At 30.6% G+C, this 14,974-nt stretch overlaps 1 protein-coding gene across 2 annotated transcripts in view; it reads left to right on the top strand.

The window, feature by feature from the left end:
* The window catches only part of Drip (aquaporin homolog protein drip), a 50,056-nt gene that overhangs the window by 30,846 nt on the left and 4,236 nt on the right, over positions 1-14,974 (top strand). For both annotated transcript variants that reach the window (XM_085192689.1, XM_085192690.1), the window contains 3 exons: positions 11,869-12,012; positions 14,155-14,226; positions 14,764-14,901. In XM_085192689.1, the coding sequence (XP_085048815.1) occupies positions 11,869-12,012; positions 14,155-14,226; positions 14,764-14,901 (354 nt within the window). The remainder of the gene's footprint in view (positions 1-11,868; positions 12,013-14,154; positions 14,227-14,763; positions 14,902-14,974) is intronic.

Raw genomic sequence — 14,974 nt, 5'->3', positions numbered from 1 at the left:
AAAGTTTCCAAGAATATAATAAAAAAAGATTATATATATATATATATATATATATATATATATAATATATATATATTTAAATTTAACTTACGATGTACCTAATATATTTAATAATATTAATTATATTGTTTTTTTATTATCAGCCAATCATAATACTGTTGATTATAGAGAACATCAAAAGTAAGCGGGTTACCCAGATTCAAACACCTATCTATTTCACTCTTGTCGACTTGTTTGTTGTTGTTTTACTTTTTTAATTGGACATGTAATGTAGGTAGTTTGCGTAGGCATATATAATAATATTTATTTTTATTTTTTTTAACATTAAATTAAACTTTGAAAGATCTCGTAAGAGTTCATAAAAAAAAATTAACGACTTTTAAATAATTGTAAAAATTAAGCTTACTAATTATATTACACGCAAACTTAAAAATAAAACCAAATATCCTTTGAAAATTCTTGTCGCTCATCTATAGATATAAAATCGAAAGGTCACTCACTCATCACGAAGTCTCAGAAACTACATGTGCTAGGAATCTCAAATTTGGCATAAGAGTTATTTATAGGACGTAGGTGCTCGCTAAGACGGGAATTTGCAATATTCGATTTCTAAGGGGTTGTTTTTGGGGTTGAAAGTTTGTATGAAACTCCATTACTACAAATGCTAGGAGTCTCAAATTTTGCATGGATGTCACTTATGGGACGTAGGTACTCATGGAGACAGAAATTAATAATAACGTAGTTTACGCAGGCGAAGCCGCGCGCGGGCCGCTAGTATATATATAAAATCGAAAGGTCACTCACTCATCACGAAATCTCAGAAACTACAAGTGCTAGGAATCTCAAATTTTGCATAGGAGTTACTTATAGGACGTAGGTGCTCGCTAAGACGGGAATTTGCAATATTCGACTTCTAAGGGTTTGTTTTTGGGGTCGAAAGTTTGTATGAAACTTCGTTACTACAAATGCTAGGAGTCACAAATTTTGCATAGCGTCACTAGGACGTAGTCATGGAGACAGAAATTAATAATAACATAGTTCACGCGGGTGAAACCGCGAGCGGGCCGCTAGTATAACATAAGATTAATACATTAACCTAGTGATATTTACAATATATATCGATAAATAGGTATTTTGATTATATAACTACGATACTTAAGTTTACTCATAAAAAAACACTTATTTTTTTATGATTGCATGTAAAATGTATCTGACTTAATTAAAGTGTCATACGAGTAGATGACGCCGTTGTAGCGCAGGCGCACAAGGGTGTGACTGTAACGCGACGGTCACGGGTTCGATCCCCACTCGTGGGAATGAATGATTATTTATTAATACTTTCATTTATCCTCTCCGGTACAAAAGCCCGGCGTTGAGTTTCGCGACTCAACACGCAATGCCTCGAAAAATTCGGAAGAAAGTGAGGAACCGAGTGTTTTAGCACAAGGTTCCCTCTGCCTACAGATACAGCGTGAAGTGTGAAGCTTATAAATAAAAAAAATTAAAAATTATCTCGATACCAGTTTTTATAGTTAAACTAGGAGTGCTATAAAAATACATAAGTAGTTTAATTCATTATTTTTTTTACATTTTAAAGATAATTTACGTGACTTATCGATGTATTTGTCTCATAATACATTATTAATTAACCAAATTGCACGGCAAGGGCATATGTAACGTATCAACTAAAATTATGCATGTTTTTATTAGACTAATAGGCTTAGAAAGGGTCTCGTTTCGTTATTAATAAAAAATAAATAAAAAATCTATAAAAATAGACTTTATATAGGCTCTGAATCATCCATCTTAGTTTTACTCAATTTACTCGTAGTTGTCCATATTTAAGCGTAGTACTTACATTGTACAGACGTAGGATTTAATTTAAAGATTTTAACTGCTTTCTTAATACTTTCCATTACTATTACGAGGTTTCCCTCATCATTTTTTTTTCACAATATAAAAAATCTTCATCTGCCTATGGAAATTATATTTATTTATCATATAAACGCTTAATGTCAAGACAAACCAATCTACTTATATATATTATGATATTAAAATATGACCTCACTTCTAAACAGAAGCAATCCTTGAAAATCATACCCTCAAGCTAAATATGCCACAACCTTTATATAACAGCAAGATGTTTATGCCGAAAAGTGCTATCAATCAACGTTATATGCTCTGCTGGCTCTCTATAGCTAATTACTGACATCTTTTATGCGCGTGTCGGTCTGTTTGTGACTTTCAATTTGCCTCATCTGGATAATAGAGAGGACATTTCCTTTATAGGGCAAAATTTGAGAGAATTGTTGTTTGGAACTCGTTTTTTAAAATTAGTAAACAATTCTAAGGATAATAAGCATTTTGAAATTAAAAAGCTTAATTTTTTTATTTTTACACATTTTTTTTATTATTACAACGCAAACTACAAATAAATCTATGTCATTAAAAGTGAATCTAATGATAATGTAATTTAAGAATTGTATTAATATTTTTTTATAGGTCTTTAATACCTATAAAAAAATATTCGAGTAGATTCTTTGTCTTAATCATTCGTTCATTTGCCTATTATTATTTTTTTTATTCAAGATTTTAATATAAATACAGTCGATAATGAGATTATGATATATATTTTTGTTAAATATTTATTCTATCCATTATGAACTTTGTGCGTCTTCATATTATAATTGCAATTCTTATATTACCAAGTTAATACCAAAGAAATATATGAAATATATTCCTAATTACTAGTCTATAAAACAGGTTGCTACCAAAACAAAAAAATATATATGGTATATAAAAATAGTAATTGTCATTTTCACGGAATAAAAAGCTTAATTTAAGAACTATTTGGGTTGTCGGTCAATTCTCTCCATTTCAAACGTCCATTCAATCCAATTTATACTAAATTAACAATCGTTGTCTATTTTTGACCTTGTTACGAATCTTTATTTTAATAAAAAAAAAACATTTCTTGTTAAATGCTTCACTTACCCTCGAGGCCCGTTCTGTAATAGTTTAGCTTAACTACTGAAAATAAATATCAATCTTCGCTTTACTATTTTCTTAGTAAAATAATCGGGACTTAGTTAAATCCCGCTCACAGCAAGGTAGGCACAAGGAAACTAGTGTTAAGGCACTCCGTTCCTCATTTTCCGCCGAATTCTAGAGGCATAAAAAATAAAAAGAAAATAAACATATTAAATATTTCCTTTCCTCGAGCGGGAATCAAACCCACAACCTGTCGCATTCACACTCACATGCCAAACGTGTGCTTTTGTGCTACGACCTCAATCCTCAATATACATATTACTTACAAGAAAAATCTTCAAATGTGTTTTTTTTTTTATGTGCAATAAAGAATATATATATAAGTTTATTATATTTATAAAAACAATAGCCTCAGGCTGTTTATAAGAAGGTTCTATGCATTAATTATTCTATTTAAAAAGTATATTAACTCGAAGTTGAGAACTAGTGACGTAACGCCTACCGACTACACTTGACCTACATTTTACCGGTTCATTCGCATCTGAACGGAAACTCTTCCTATTAAAAATTAAAAACATCAATCGATTATACTTTTTATACTATCCGTAGAAAAAGCTCGCCACTTTTAACTTTTATTAGAGTGAAAGTATTAATTGTAGTGTTGTGCTTTCTCTGTCTAAACTGCCACTCTCAAAACTGCTAGTCTGTAAAATTTTCTTTTATTTTTATCTTATAGAAAGTGACACTAAATTCACTTTCGATTCAATCGATTATAAAATAATAGTAGATGTAAAGTGCTGAATAGTCAACAATCAAAGTCATAATGGAAGAAAAAATATTTATAAAAAATTGTAAGTTTGGCGCTGTATTTTCATCACTCGTTTTTGTCATTAAAAGAAAAAACCGGTCCAGTGCGAATTGGACTCGCCCACCTAGGGTTCTGTACCAATTTCAGGATTGTAGTTTAACGAGGAAACATGACGCCTCCTCCAGATTTCGAGATAAATTATCTTGACAGATGGAAAACAAAGTGATTTTAATAAGGGTTCCGTTTATTTTCCTTTTGCGGTACGGAACCCTAAAAAAGAATTCTCACATCTAAATCATTAACGAGGTAGTAAAATTCCAATACAAAGAATCTAGTGTACATTTCACATTCACCGTTTGATAAATTTGTAAATATTATTAATTGGTAATAGCTCGCGTTGGCCATTGTTCTGTGATTCAAACACGGTTCTCAGTTTTTATTGTATCTCGTCTGTCATTCGCCTGTCATTTGTTTGGTCTGGAATGCGAAGGTCGATTTATACACCTCCTAAATTGTAATTCATGTTGTTATTATAAGTCAATGACATTATTTGGTATTGCTATGATGATATATGGTTTTTTTTAGCAGCATCACGCTGTATCACGTACATATCAGGGTTTTCAAGGAATGAAATGAAATTTCAGGGTTGGAAAGGAATTCTGGCGGCACGGAGTGCGTGTTGAGTGGTGGAACTTTTTTCTCTTTTCTTCGATACCAGAGCAAAGAAATTAAAATATTAAATATTTAATTTTCTCATGTGGGAATCGAACCCACAACCAGTCACGTTTACAGTCACACTTTGTGCCTCTGCGCTACGACTGGCTATGATGATATATGATTTTAAATGATAAATGAGTGTAAGTACTCAGAATTTTAAATGATTTCTGTGCCTTAGCCATTTAGATTTAGTCGTCTGGTGTATATTATAGTAAGTGGTTGCGAGTGGCTGACACACGAAGATGGATCACTCTTGTGCTCGATCACGTTAATCGAATAATATTAAGAAACATACTTTAAACTTCAAATAATTACTTTATATTACTATTTATAATTAAAATCGATAACTGTAAATAAATACTGACTGTTCTCTGGTTGTACAAGAGTTTTATAATTAAAATGAAAAATAAAAATATCATAAAAAATATTTCAAATGATATTCGGTGTAACGGAAAAAACAAATATCGATTAAATCGATAACATCTACAAATCGTATTGCGATCGAGTAATTTAGTGTGTCAATGTGATACTTAGTACAGTAATACCGGTTTACGTACAACACTCATTGGTACCCAACCTGCACCGCTTGTACCGTTAGAGCACCTTTCAACTCTGATATAAATAAAATAAAAGGTTTAAAATGGACGAAAGAATTTGAGGACATAATTATAATAAAAATTAGGAGGAAAAATAATTTAAGAACAAATCAACATATATCGACTGTTTACGTTTTACCTCTATCTTTGAGGTATAGGTCTGTGAGAGAGTTTTTTAAAGGCAAAGAGAGCCTAGTGTTGAGACTCTGCGTTCAATAGTTTCCGCGGAATTATGGAGGCGTTGCTAAGTGGCGAAACTCAACGCCGCGCTTTGCCTCGACATTCGACAATGAATAAAAATCGATTTATGATATTCATCATGAGAGTAGTTTTCATACATTATAATTATACCATACACAATATTGCACAATGCTTTAGCTTCGAAGGCGTCAAGCCGGCTGAGGATTCCTACTCATATTTAAATGCTGCAATCAATCGATTTTTTACTGTTTATCTTATATTTTCAACAAGTAAGTCAAGTTTTTATATAAAGTTTTTAAAAGAAATTCATATCGTAGTAACTAGTTAGCGTAAATTGATTGAAATTATCAAAAAATGAAGTCGTAGTGGCGCAGGTGCACTAGCGTGTAACTGTAGCGCGACGTTTGTTGGTTCGATCCCCACTCGGAGGAATGAATTATTATTTATTTATATTTACTAAGGACAAACTACATTTCTCTTATTTTAACGTTATTGATAAATAAGCTAAATTGGGCGCATCATTCTCTTTGGATCTATTTTAATGACAGACAGACAAATCGACAAAATACACTTTAAAAAGTTTTAAAATTGACACTCAAATGGGATTTGATTTTTCAGGTACAACAAAAACTTTTTTAATCTTAGTCTCTTTAATAGTGTTTAGTATTTATATAACTAATCTCTGACATCAAAAGGATTTCTCGAAACGAAATTAGACTAGCATAAAATATAACGCTTGAATAAATCAGTATTATTGATACTTAGACATCATTAGAGAGAAAGTTTACAGGTTATAAGATCTTTATAAATATTATGAGATATTTTTATAAGCACATTGACATCGTACGTAAATGCTTCTAGAAATGATAAGCTTACTGCGTCAATGACTTTTATAGTCATCTTTATTTAAAGATTATCTCTAAATCCAAAATACGAGATATTTAATGTCCACTTATCTTAACTATGCGTTTTATTGCTATTACGAGAAGAAAAATTCTAGAAAGCTGATAAAATTTTAAGAGTTAAGTGTGTAACGATGATGTAGTGTTTTTTAATTTTGTAGAAGGAAAACAAGTCCTAAATTTAAGATATCTAAATCGAGGAAAAGTAGAGAACAGAGTGTTAAATTTTTATTTATCTTTAACATACAAAACAAAATAGATCTGATGAAGGTTTATCTTTTTTGGTGCTTATAGTTTTTGTTAACTTTATTACTATAATTGTATGAATAAAAGAAAAGTCTTCTTAATTTGTCTCAAAAGTTTGTCTTCAATAAAAAAACTGGTGGAACTTTTTTCTCTTTTCTTCGATACCAGAGCAAAGAAATTAAAATATTAAATATTTAATTTTCTCATGTGGGAATCAAACCCACAACCAGTCGATTTTACAGTCACATGCCCCTGAGCCACTACTGGCCTCAAAAAAAACATAATTCAATAAATAATTTTACGTACATTAGATTTTAATTTCACAAAATTCAAAGATAATAAAAGATTTTTTACATTTTCGTAGCATTTTTTAGCTGACCAAATTATTTATGTCTTATTTCCTCCATATTGAAACTAGATTAGGTCAAGTTACCTGCTTCTCACGGCTTCGTAAAATAAATTTCCCCGCTCACTAATCCTTTCTAATTTTATTTCAAATTATAAAAGTTTTAATTTTTTTTCTTTCTAATCAATAATATTAACAAACTAAACATATTTATTAATAGAAATAAACATTCGTCTCCGAGGTGTTAACCTAATATACATACAATATAAAATCGATTAAATTGAACTATTATTTAATTTATATCGATACTAAAGATTCCACGTTGACAGCTAAGAGCTTATGTCAAAGGGCACAAACTTTAAAGGCGGTAATTGCATATAATTTATAGCATAGATTACTAATGCAGACTGTTTAAGTAAGAAACATGGCCGTTTAAAATCGATTATTCATCTTTATAAGAAGATAAACGTGATAGATTGGTATTTTATAAATGCAGGTTTTTTATATAAAAAAGGGAAAGATTTTGTTAGTTTCACACTGTATTTATATTCTTCAAAATAAGAAATAAATAATAAAAATTATTTCAAATTTTTTTTCCATATATTTTTTTGTTAGTACAATTTTTTTTATTAGTATTGTTTCAGTGCCTCCAGAGGAGGCTTTCCACTTTACATGCCAAATAAAATGTTTATAGCTTTAATTTAATCAATCTATAAATTATAAAATTGTTCCGGTTATTACTTTTATTATTACTTATCGAATACACTTAAAGTATATATGCAGATGTGTGTAGTAAAGTAAGTAATGCTAGTAAAATAGCTTTTATATAATTAAACACTTTCCAACTAGATATTTCTTTAGATTTTATGCATAAATTAATGCGATATTGCTAAAGAATATATATGCTTGTAATTAATTTATCTCAGTTCGGTTATCTATACCGATGTTATACACTTAAAATATCGTAATTTTAATCATTTGGGATTTAATTTAATATTGTTCGCAAAAATTAATAATTATTAAATATAGAAAAATGTTTAGTACGCGCGCACGGCCAACTTTAGGTACTTTTTCTAATATTAAGAATTTCCTTTAGTTACTTTTACTTCTTTTGTTTGTTCATTTCGGTTACTCAGATATTTTTTCTAATAATAAATCTCCACTTATTATTATTTTTTAACTTATTTTAATTATTTAGGCTTAGATATATTTTCGCGGGCGTAGCCGCGTCCGGGCCCACTAGTATATATATATATATATTTAATATTTTAAGCTTATGGCATTTTGGCATAGGTTTGGCAATAAGATAGTACCTACATAGCCAATAATTGTGTTTAGCAACACTTAGGTCTATGACCCGCAGGCCGCAGCTCTGGTACATATGTAAACTGACAGCATAATTTGTATTTGTTCTACAACTACGTTTCCTTATATAGATATTAAGCTAATCTGGATAAATCAAATGGTTATGCAATAATGTCTAATACAATTTTATGTCTCTAAGATAAGCACATAATGGCTGTCATAATTAGTCTATGATAAATAAAAATTTATTGTTATAATGCGTTCATAAATTAAGAGATTCATAAAAATTTATGATGTTATATCGTAGCGGAAAAAATTCTAAGAAAAATTAAAAAAATTAGAAAACAATAAGTGAATAAAATGATAAAAGTCATATTTTTAGTTACGATAATTCATTTAACATTTTTTTTTTATAAGCTTCGCGCTGTATCCCGCTCATTGAAGGGTAGGCAGAGGAACCCTTTCATTTACCACTTTACATCGGATTCTAGAGGAATTGCATGTTGAGTACCGTCACGCGTCGCCTTCACCAGTGCGATGAAGCGAAAGTTAATCAATATTTCATTTCCTCCTGGTCCTGAAGGAATCGAACCCACGATCTGTCTCGCTTATAGTCGCACTCGTAAGCCACTGCGCCAAGACTGGCATCATCAAATCAAATGACTATTTTTTTCTATATATAAAAATAATAAATTAAAGTCCCAGCAAACCACAATCACTTAATTACCGTAAATCAATACACATAAGAATCAAATAGTTGTTAGATTACAGGAATCTGATAAATATATCCGGTGCAGTTGGACGTTGTGCCGAATTGAGTGTGTAATGTGTGTTACCTTATTACTCAGTACCAAGTTAGTAGTGGATGGCGATTTAAAAAATATATATTTTTCTTTTTTGGGTATGTTAATGATTGAAAATAATTAAGTATTTAGAATCTCTTTTTTTCTCTACAATTGTTCTCATTGAATTGAATTCATGTATAAAATTGAAACGACTAGTCTTAGACTTTATCTTTCAGTTGAGCAAGAAAAATTTTTTTTTTGATAATCAAAAAATCAACACATTTTCGAAGTAAAATCCTAGCTGTAATTGATGTACACCGCATATATCAGAAAAGCGCCTTTTGCCCTGATACCAAAGCGAAGAAATGGAAATTTCAACAAACAATTAATTCTCCCGAGTGGAAATTGGACCCACAAGCACCGCGTTACAACCGCATACATTATTTCAAAATCACCATATATTCGTGTATCTTAGACCACAGTCACCTCAGGGATTGTAGGCGCCCTTGATCGTACGGTGACCGCGGCGCGGGCGGGGCACCAGCACGCATGGCACCACATGGGAGCCTTACGATATCGACACAACCTATTACATTTGATTATTATGATTTAACGCTTGCACGATTATATGAATTTTAATATTGCTTATAAATGTTATCTATAATATTAGATAAATAATAGATAGATACTTGCTGGTCGTGAGATATTAAATATGTTTCAAATTCTATAGGTTTTTAAATAAATTTATGATAAATAAGCTACAGAAATAGTTTTAACGAATTATTTATAGGAGGATGTTCTAATTAATTAAACCTTATATATACTTCCTTTATAATAAGAGATCGGTCGGGGGTCCGATTCCCATTCGAGAAAATTAAATATTTAAAATGTTCATTTCCTCGTTCTAGCAAATTTGGCAGAAAATGAGGAACGGAGAGATTTAACCCTAAGTTCCTTATGCTTACCCTGCTGTATGCGGGATGCAGCGTGAAGCTAAAAAAGCCATAAGTTAAAGTCGAGGAGAGCTAGTCCTACTGACTAACCTTAAGCTAATTATAATAATGATCTAATTACTTAGCCGTATAAGTTTAATAAAAAAAGGAAATTTAATTAACCGAAGGTTTTTTTCTTATATTCAATTGCCATATAAATTAATTTTATGGTTAATTAATTTTAAAAAAAATTATATAATGTTAATTCCAGTGTCACGGCCGCTCTAACGCTCACCTCCACGGTGTCATTGATCTTTAATATATTCACGTAAAGTAATTACGTTATTGCTTTCAATGTAAATTGTATACAGTTATATGGAATGATTTAAATTTAATTATTGTTTTTTTTTAATGTAGGTTAGTAGGGTAGGCAAAAGGAACCTAATGCTAAGACACTCTGTTCTCCACTTTTCGCCAATTTTTGAGACACGTTTACGTGTTGACTGACGGTGTTCAACGCCGCGAGTTTGTTTTGCCTTGCCTACCAGACCGAAGAAATAAAAATATTAAATATTTGATAAAATCCAAAATATTAAGTTACCTTTACAATATTTCTAATTTAATACATTTTTTAATTACATCTGTATTGCATCTTTGGCATGTCAATGCTAGAGCGATATTTCGCGAATTAATTTATGTTTTTTAATGATTTCCGATACTCATATTGAGAAGTGTAACGATCACTTAATGCCAAATAATATAATTTTTATTAATAAAAACTATAAATGTAAAATACTTATATTTTTAATAAATTATATTCTTGTAAAACTATTTTTCTTTTCAATATAAATAAATAATAAATATATTTGAAACGCAGTTATGTTGTTTCATCATTAAAATATATTATAATCCACCTGTTCCAATGATAATATTTAAATATACAAGCTTGCATTGCCTGATAGGTGCGCCAAAATAAATTTCCAAATTTAACACGCTGTAGAAGCGGAAAATGGAAAATTCTCTCGAGAAATTCTACAAAACACGACAATTACAATATTGTTTTTTCATAGATTTTAACGAAATATAAACAACCACGTGGAAAATTTAACTTTGAAACTCTACAAATGACTATGTTTGTGTTTTTAAACATACTGTACCTACAACTTCACGATGTAACGCATATAGAAGGATAGTCAGAGGGAACCTGATATTAAAACTCTCCGTTCCTCACTTTCCGCCGAAATTTTGAGGCATTGCCTTGCTATCAGAGTGAAAAAATGACAAAATTAATAAATAATACTTATTTCCCCCGAGAAGGAATCGAACTCAGAACCAATATTTACAGTCAAAATACAATGAACAACTTCATTTAATAGGTCTTGTTAGCATTCTATTGTGGCATAACCTATGATTCGCTTACAATAATGGGTCAAAGGTGTTTACACCGCAACCTACTCGTATACTGGTACACGAATGAGATAACTGACAGTTTAATGAATTTGTATGCAACGAGAACAAAAATTAACGTTTGGATTATAGTTAAGACTAGATTAATATTATTATATTCACAGATACATTTTATATATTTATATAATAAAATCACCTATTTACAATTAATTATTCTTAGTTAATTATTTACAATTAATTACACGATTAATTTATTACGATTATATTTTATTTTGAAATGTATTGCATTTACATTTTCATAGAAACGAATAGCCAACTCTACCTCTTAATAAATAGGTCGACAATTATATTAATACTGAAGTAGCTGAGAGGTTTTTGATTGTACAGTGTTGTTGTGATTTCGATTTTTACAATAAATGCCGAAAAATAAATAATACAGTATATATTTAATAATATATTATAATATAGATAATAATATATTATTCCATTTAAATGATGCACCATACGTATCCTAGAAAATAAATGAAAATTTAAATTACTCAATAAATCAAAAAATCTAATATATATATTCATACTAAAAACTAATTAATATAAATATATAATAATAATAATAGTAATTTTATTTCTTTTAGGCTATAGGCCACGTGTCCGGCGGACATATAAATCCAGCTGTTACATGCGGACTGTTCGCGGCTGGCGACGTGAAGCTGCTAAAGGCCATATTCTACATCGTGGTACAATGCTTGGGAGCTATAGCTGGGGCAGCGTTCATCAGGGTAAGTGTTTACTATTTTTTTTTTATTTTTCAGCTTCACTCTGTATCCCGCATAGCAGGGTGGCTTACACACTAGTTTCCCTCTCGCGGAAAATGGGGAACAGTTTCTTAACACTAGGTTCCCTCTACCTACCCTGATGTGTGGGATACAGCGTAAAGCTGAAATATTTTAAAAAAATATTAAAAGCTATATTATCGGCAAGATATATGTATACAATCAATAATTTTGATAATTCAATCCATTTGGTGATTCACAAACAGTGATTCATTTTTAACATTAATTTAATTTACAATTCACAGTTAAATTTTTATCTTTATCAATATGCCTAATAAATACTATGGAGATAACAGTATAAGACGTGAACCATAAAACATGTTTTTTTATTGAAATAAACAAACGAGCAATTCAAGTTAATGTAACATAATTAACAAGTACTAGCCAAATAGGGCATAAGTACGACTTTATATGCCCTTATATGGTATGAGTCGAATATGTTAGTACGAAAAGGTGTTGCTAGCCATGACACTGATGCTATACGATTCTAAGATCAAATAATAATGCAATAAGTAGAGCAACCTTCAGGAACCTGATTCTAACAATGTGATGCGGGGCAAGTATTAAAAGATGTGCAATCAACTGATTTAAATCGAGGCTTGACAATTGGAATAGTTGAATCTAAATAATGCGTGTGAAGTTGTAAACTGTTACGTAAATGAAGCAATTAGAAAGATAATAAAAATGGAATGGAATTATCCTTCTCTACTACTAATATTTTTTTTAGATTTACGCTGTATCGTGTATATAGCAAGGTAGGCAGAGAGAACCTGGGAACCTTGTGTTAAGTCAATCCGTTCCCATTAAGACACGTCCGTTCCCCACTTTTCGCCTAAGGCAGGAAGTATTGGATGTTGGTAGCGGAATTCAACGCTGCGAACATCTACTCTATTAAATATCAGTCTATTTAATGTTAGCTAACTTCTGATAGACAGACAGACCTTTACATAAAAATTAAGTATTCAATAAATATATTTAGCTACATTTAAATTTGAAGTTGATGGATTGAAATTTTTTAATTACATATAATAAGATGTTACTCGCTCATTAAGCTCGGCAACGCGTTTTTTGATGAATTTTATAATTATATTTCGCAAGCAGCATTCATTAACGACTTAAAAAATGAATAGTTAATAATGAACATTAACAATTACTTAAATAAATAAAAGTTTTTTCTTTTCTTTCTCTCTTTTTTGTTTGTTTCTCGCTTGATCCCGCATATAGATTACTGGTTGTCAATTAAATGTTAAATTAAGGTTTTTTTTCTTTTTCTTCTCTCTTTTTTTCCATCTCGCTTGTATGTAGCAGAGTAGGAGGGAGCTCTCAAACCAGTGTTAAGACAATTCCCTTCCTCACTTTCCACCGAATTCTAGAGACATTGTGTTGTGCGGAATTCAACACCGCTTTTCTCTTCAATACCAGAACGAAGAAATGAAAATATTCAATATTTCATGTCTTCCATTGGGAATCGAACTCACAACACAACACCTTTGTTTGTACCACCCGTTGTGCCTGAACGACGGGTCTAATTTAAAGTAACAGATTAAATATCACGTAGGTATTTATTTAATTTTCATATTTCAATGTTAGGTTAATTATAAGAAGGCAATTAATAATATTAGCGCGCGACCTCGTGAGATGTCGTAGATGCGACATTTTACTCACAAAAGAGCAAGTAAAGACCATCCGCTTTATACATCACGATTTGTTTGTTATTTGATTAATCTTATACATTAAGTTAGTTTTGTATTTACATTTATCGATATACCAATAATTATGTCTAATGTTCTATTAAATTACACGATTTTTTGTTTAATAAATATATAAATAATACTATAATAACTTTCTGTTTATCTTTTTCGATTATTGATTATTATATTTGGTCTCTATTTTTATTTGTTGATTTTTATTTAATAGGGGAAAATGGGGAATGGAATGCTTTAACACTAAGTTCCATCTGTTTATTCTGCTATAAGCCAAATACACCGTAAAGCTGTTTTTTTCTCTTTTCCTCTCTATTCTCAAAATATCTAGATTTTTTTTGTGAAATTATACTGTAATAGTATTTCATATTTATTATTTTTGCAGTTGGCTGTACCTGAAGACAGAGTTATGTCCTTCGGAATGACTCTACCTGCATCTAATGTCACCGAACCACAGGTATGTGGATTACATATTAATTATGTATATATAAATAAATATAAATTAGTGATTTCAATTTGTATTGGAGTTTTTAAACTATCTAAATAAAAGAGAAAATTATAAGTTCATTTTGCAGTAAAACAATTAAAAAAAAAATCCTTATTTACTTATTTTAAGATACTTTCATTAAATATCCATCATTAATTTTCAATTTGATTTAGAATAATATCAAAATCCTTTATAACACCGAATGAAAATACGTAGAATTAAATATTACCATTATTGATGTGTGTAAATGAATAACACAATTTATATATCTATATAAGTAGCTATAACATATATTTTTTTGAAATTTAAAATATAAAAAAGGCATAAGTTAAGTTCCACCCTTCAGAAAGCAATATTTCGAGAATTGGTAGGAAAGTGGTGGGGGAAAAGTGGGAGGAAAGTGGTGGTCTTAACACTAAGCTGCCTCTGCCTACCCCGTTGCATGCGAGATAAAGCGGATGAGGAAAAAAAAAGAAATATAAATGCTGATTTCCCTTCAATATCCAGGCACTGCTAATAGAGGCACTGATCACGTTCGTGCTAGTGATAGTGGTTCAGGGTGTGTGCGACGCTCGCCGCAACGACATCAAAGGGTCCGCGCCGTTGGCCATCGGCCTCAGCATCACCGCCTGCCATGCTGCCTGCGTAAGTATTAAATTCAAATTGAAGATATTCTTTATATAAATAGACTTTTTAGGCAACTTTTTTTTCATATACT

Source organism: Heliconius melpomene, chromosome 11, assembly GCF_056956725.1.
Source record: "Heliconius melpomene rosina isolate 202511_hmr_F chromosome 11, ASM5695672v1, whole genome shotgun sequence".
In the NCBI taxonomy this organism is placed as follows: Eukaryota; Metazoa; Arthropoda; class Insecta; order Lepidoptera; family Nymphalidae; genus Heliconius; species Heliconius melpomene.
This window is presented reverse-complemented; position numbering and strand designations above follow the sequence as displayed.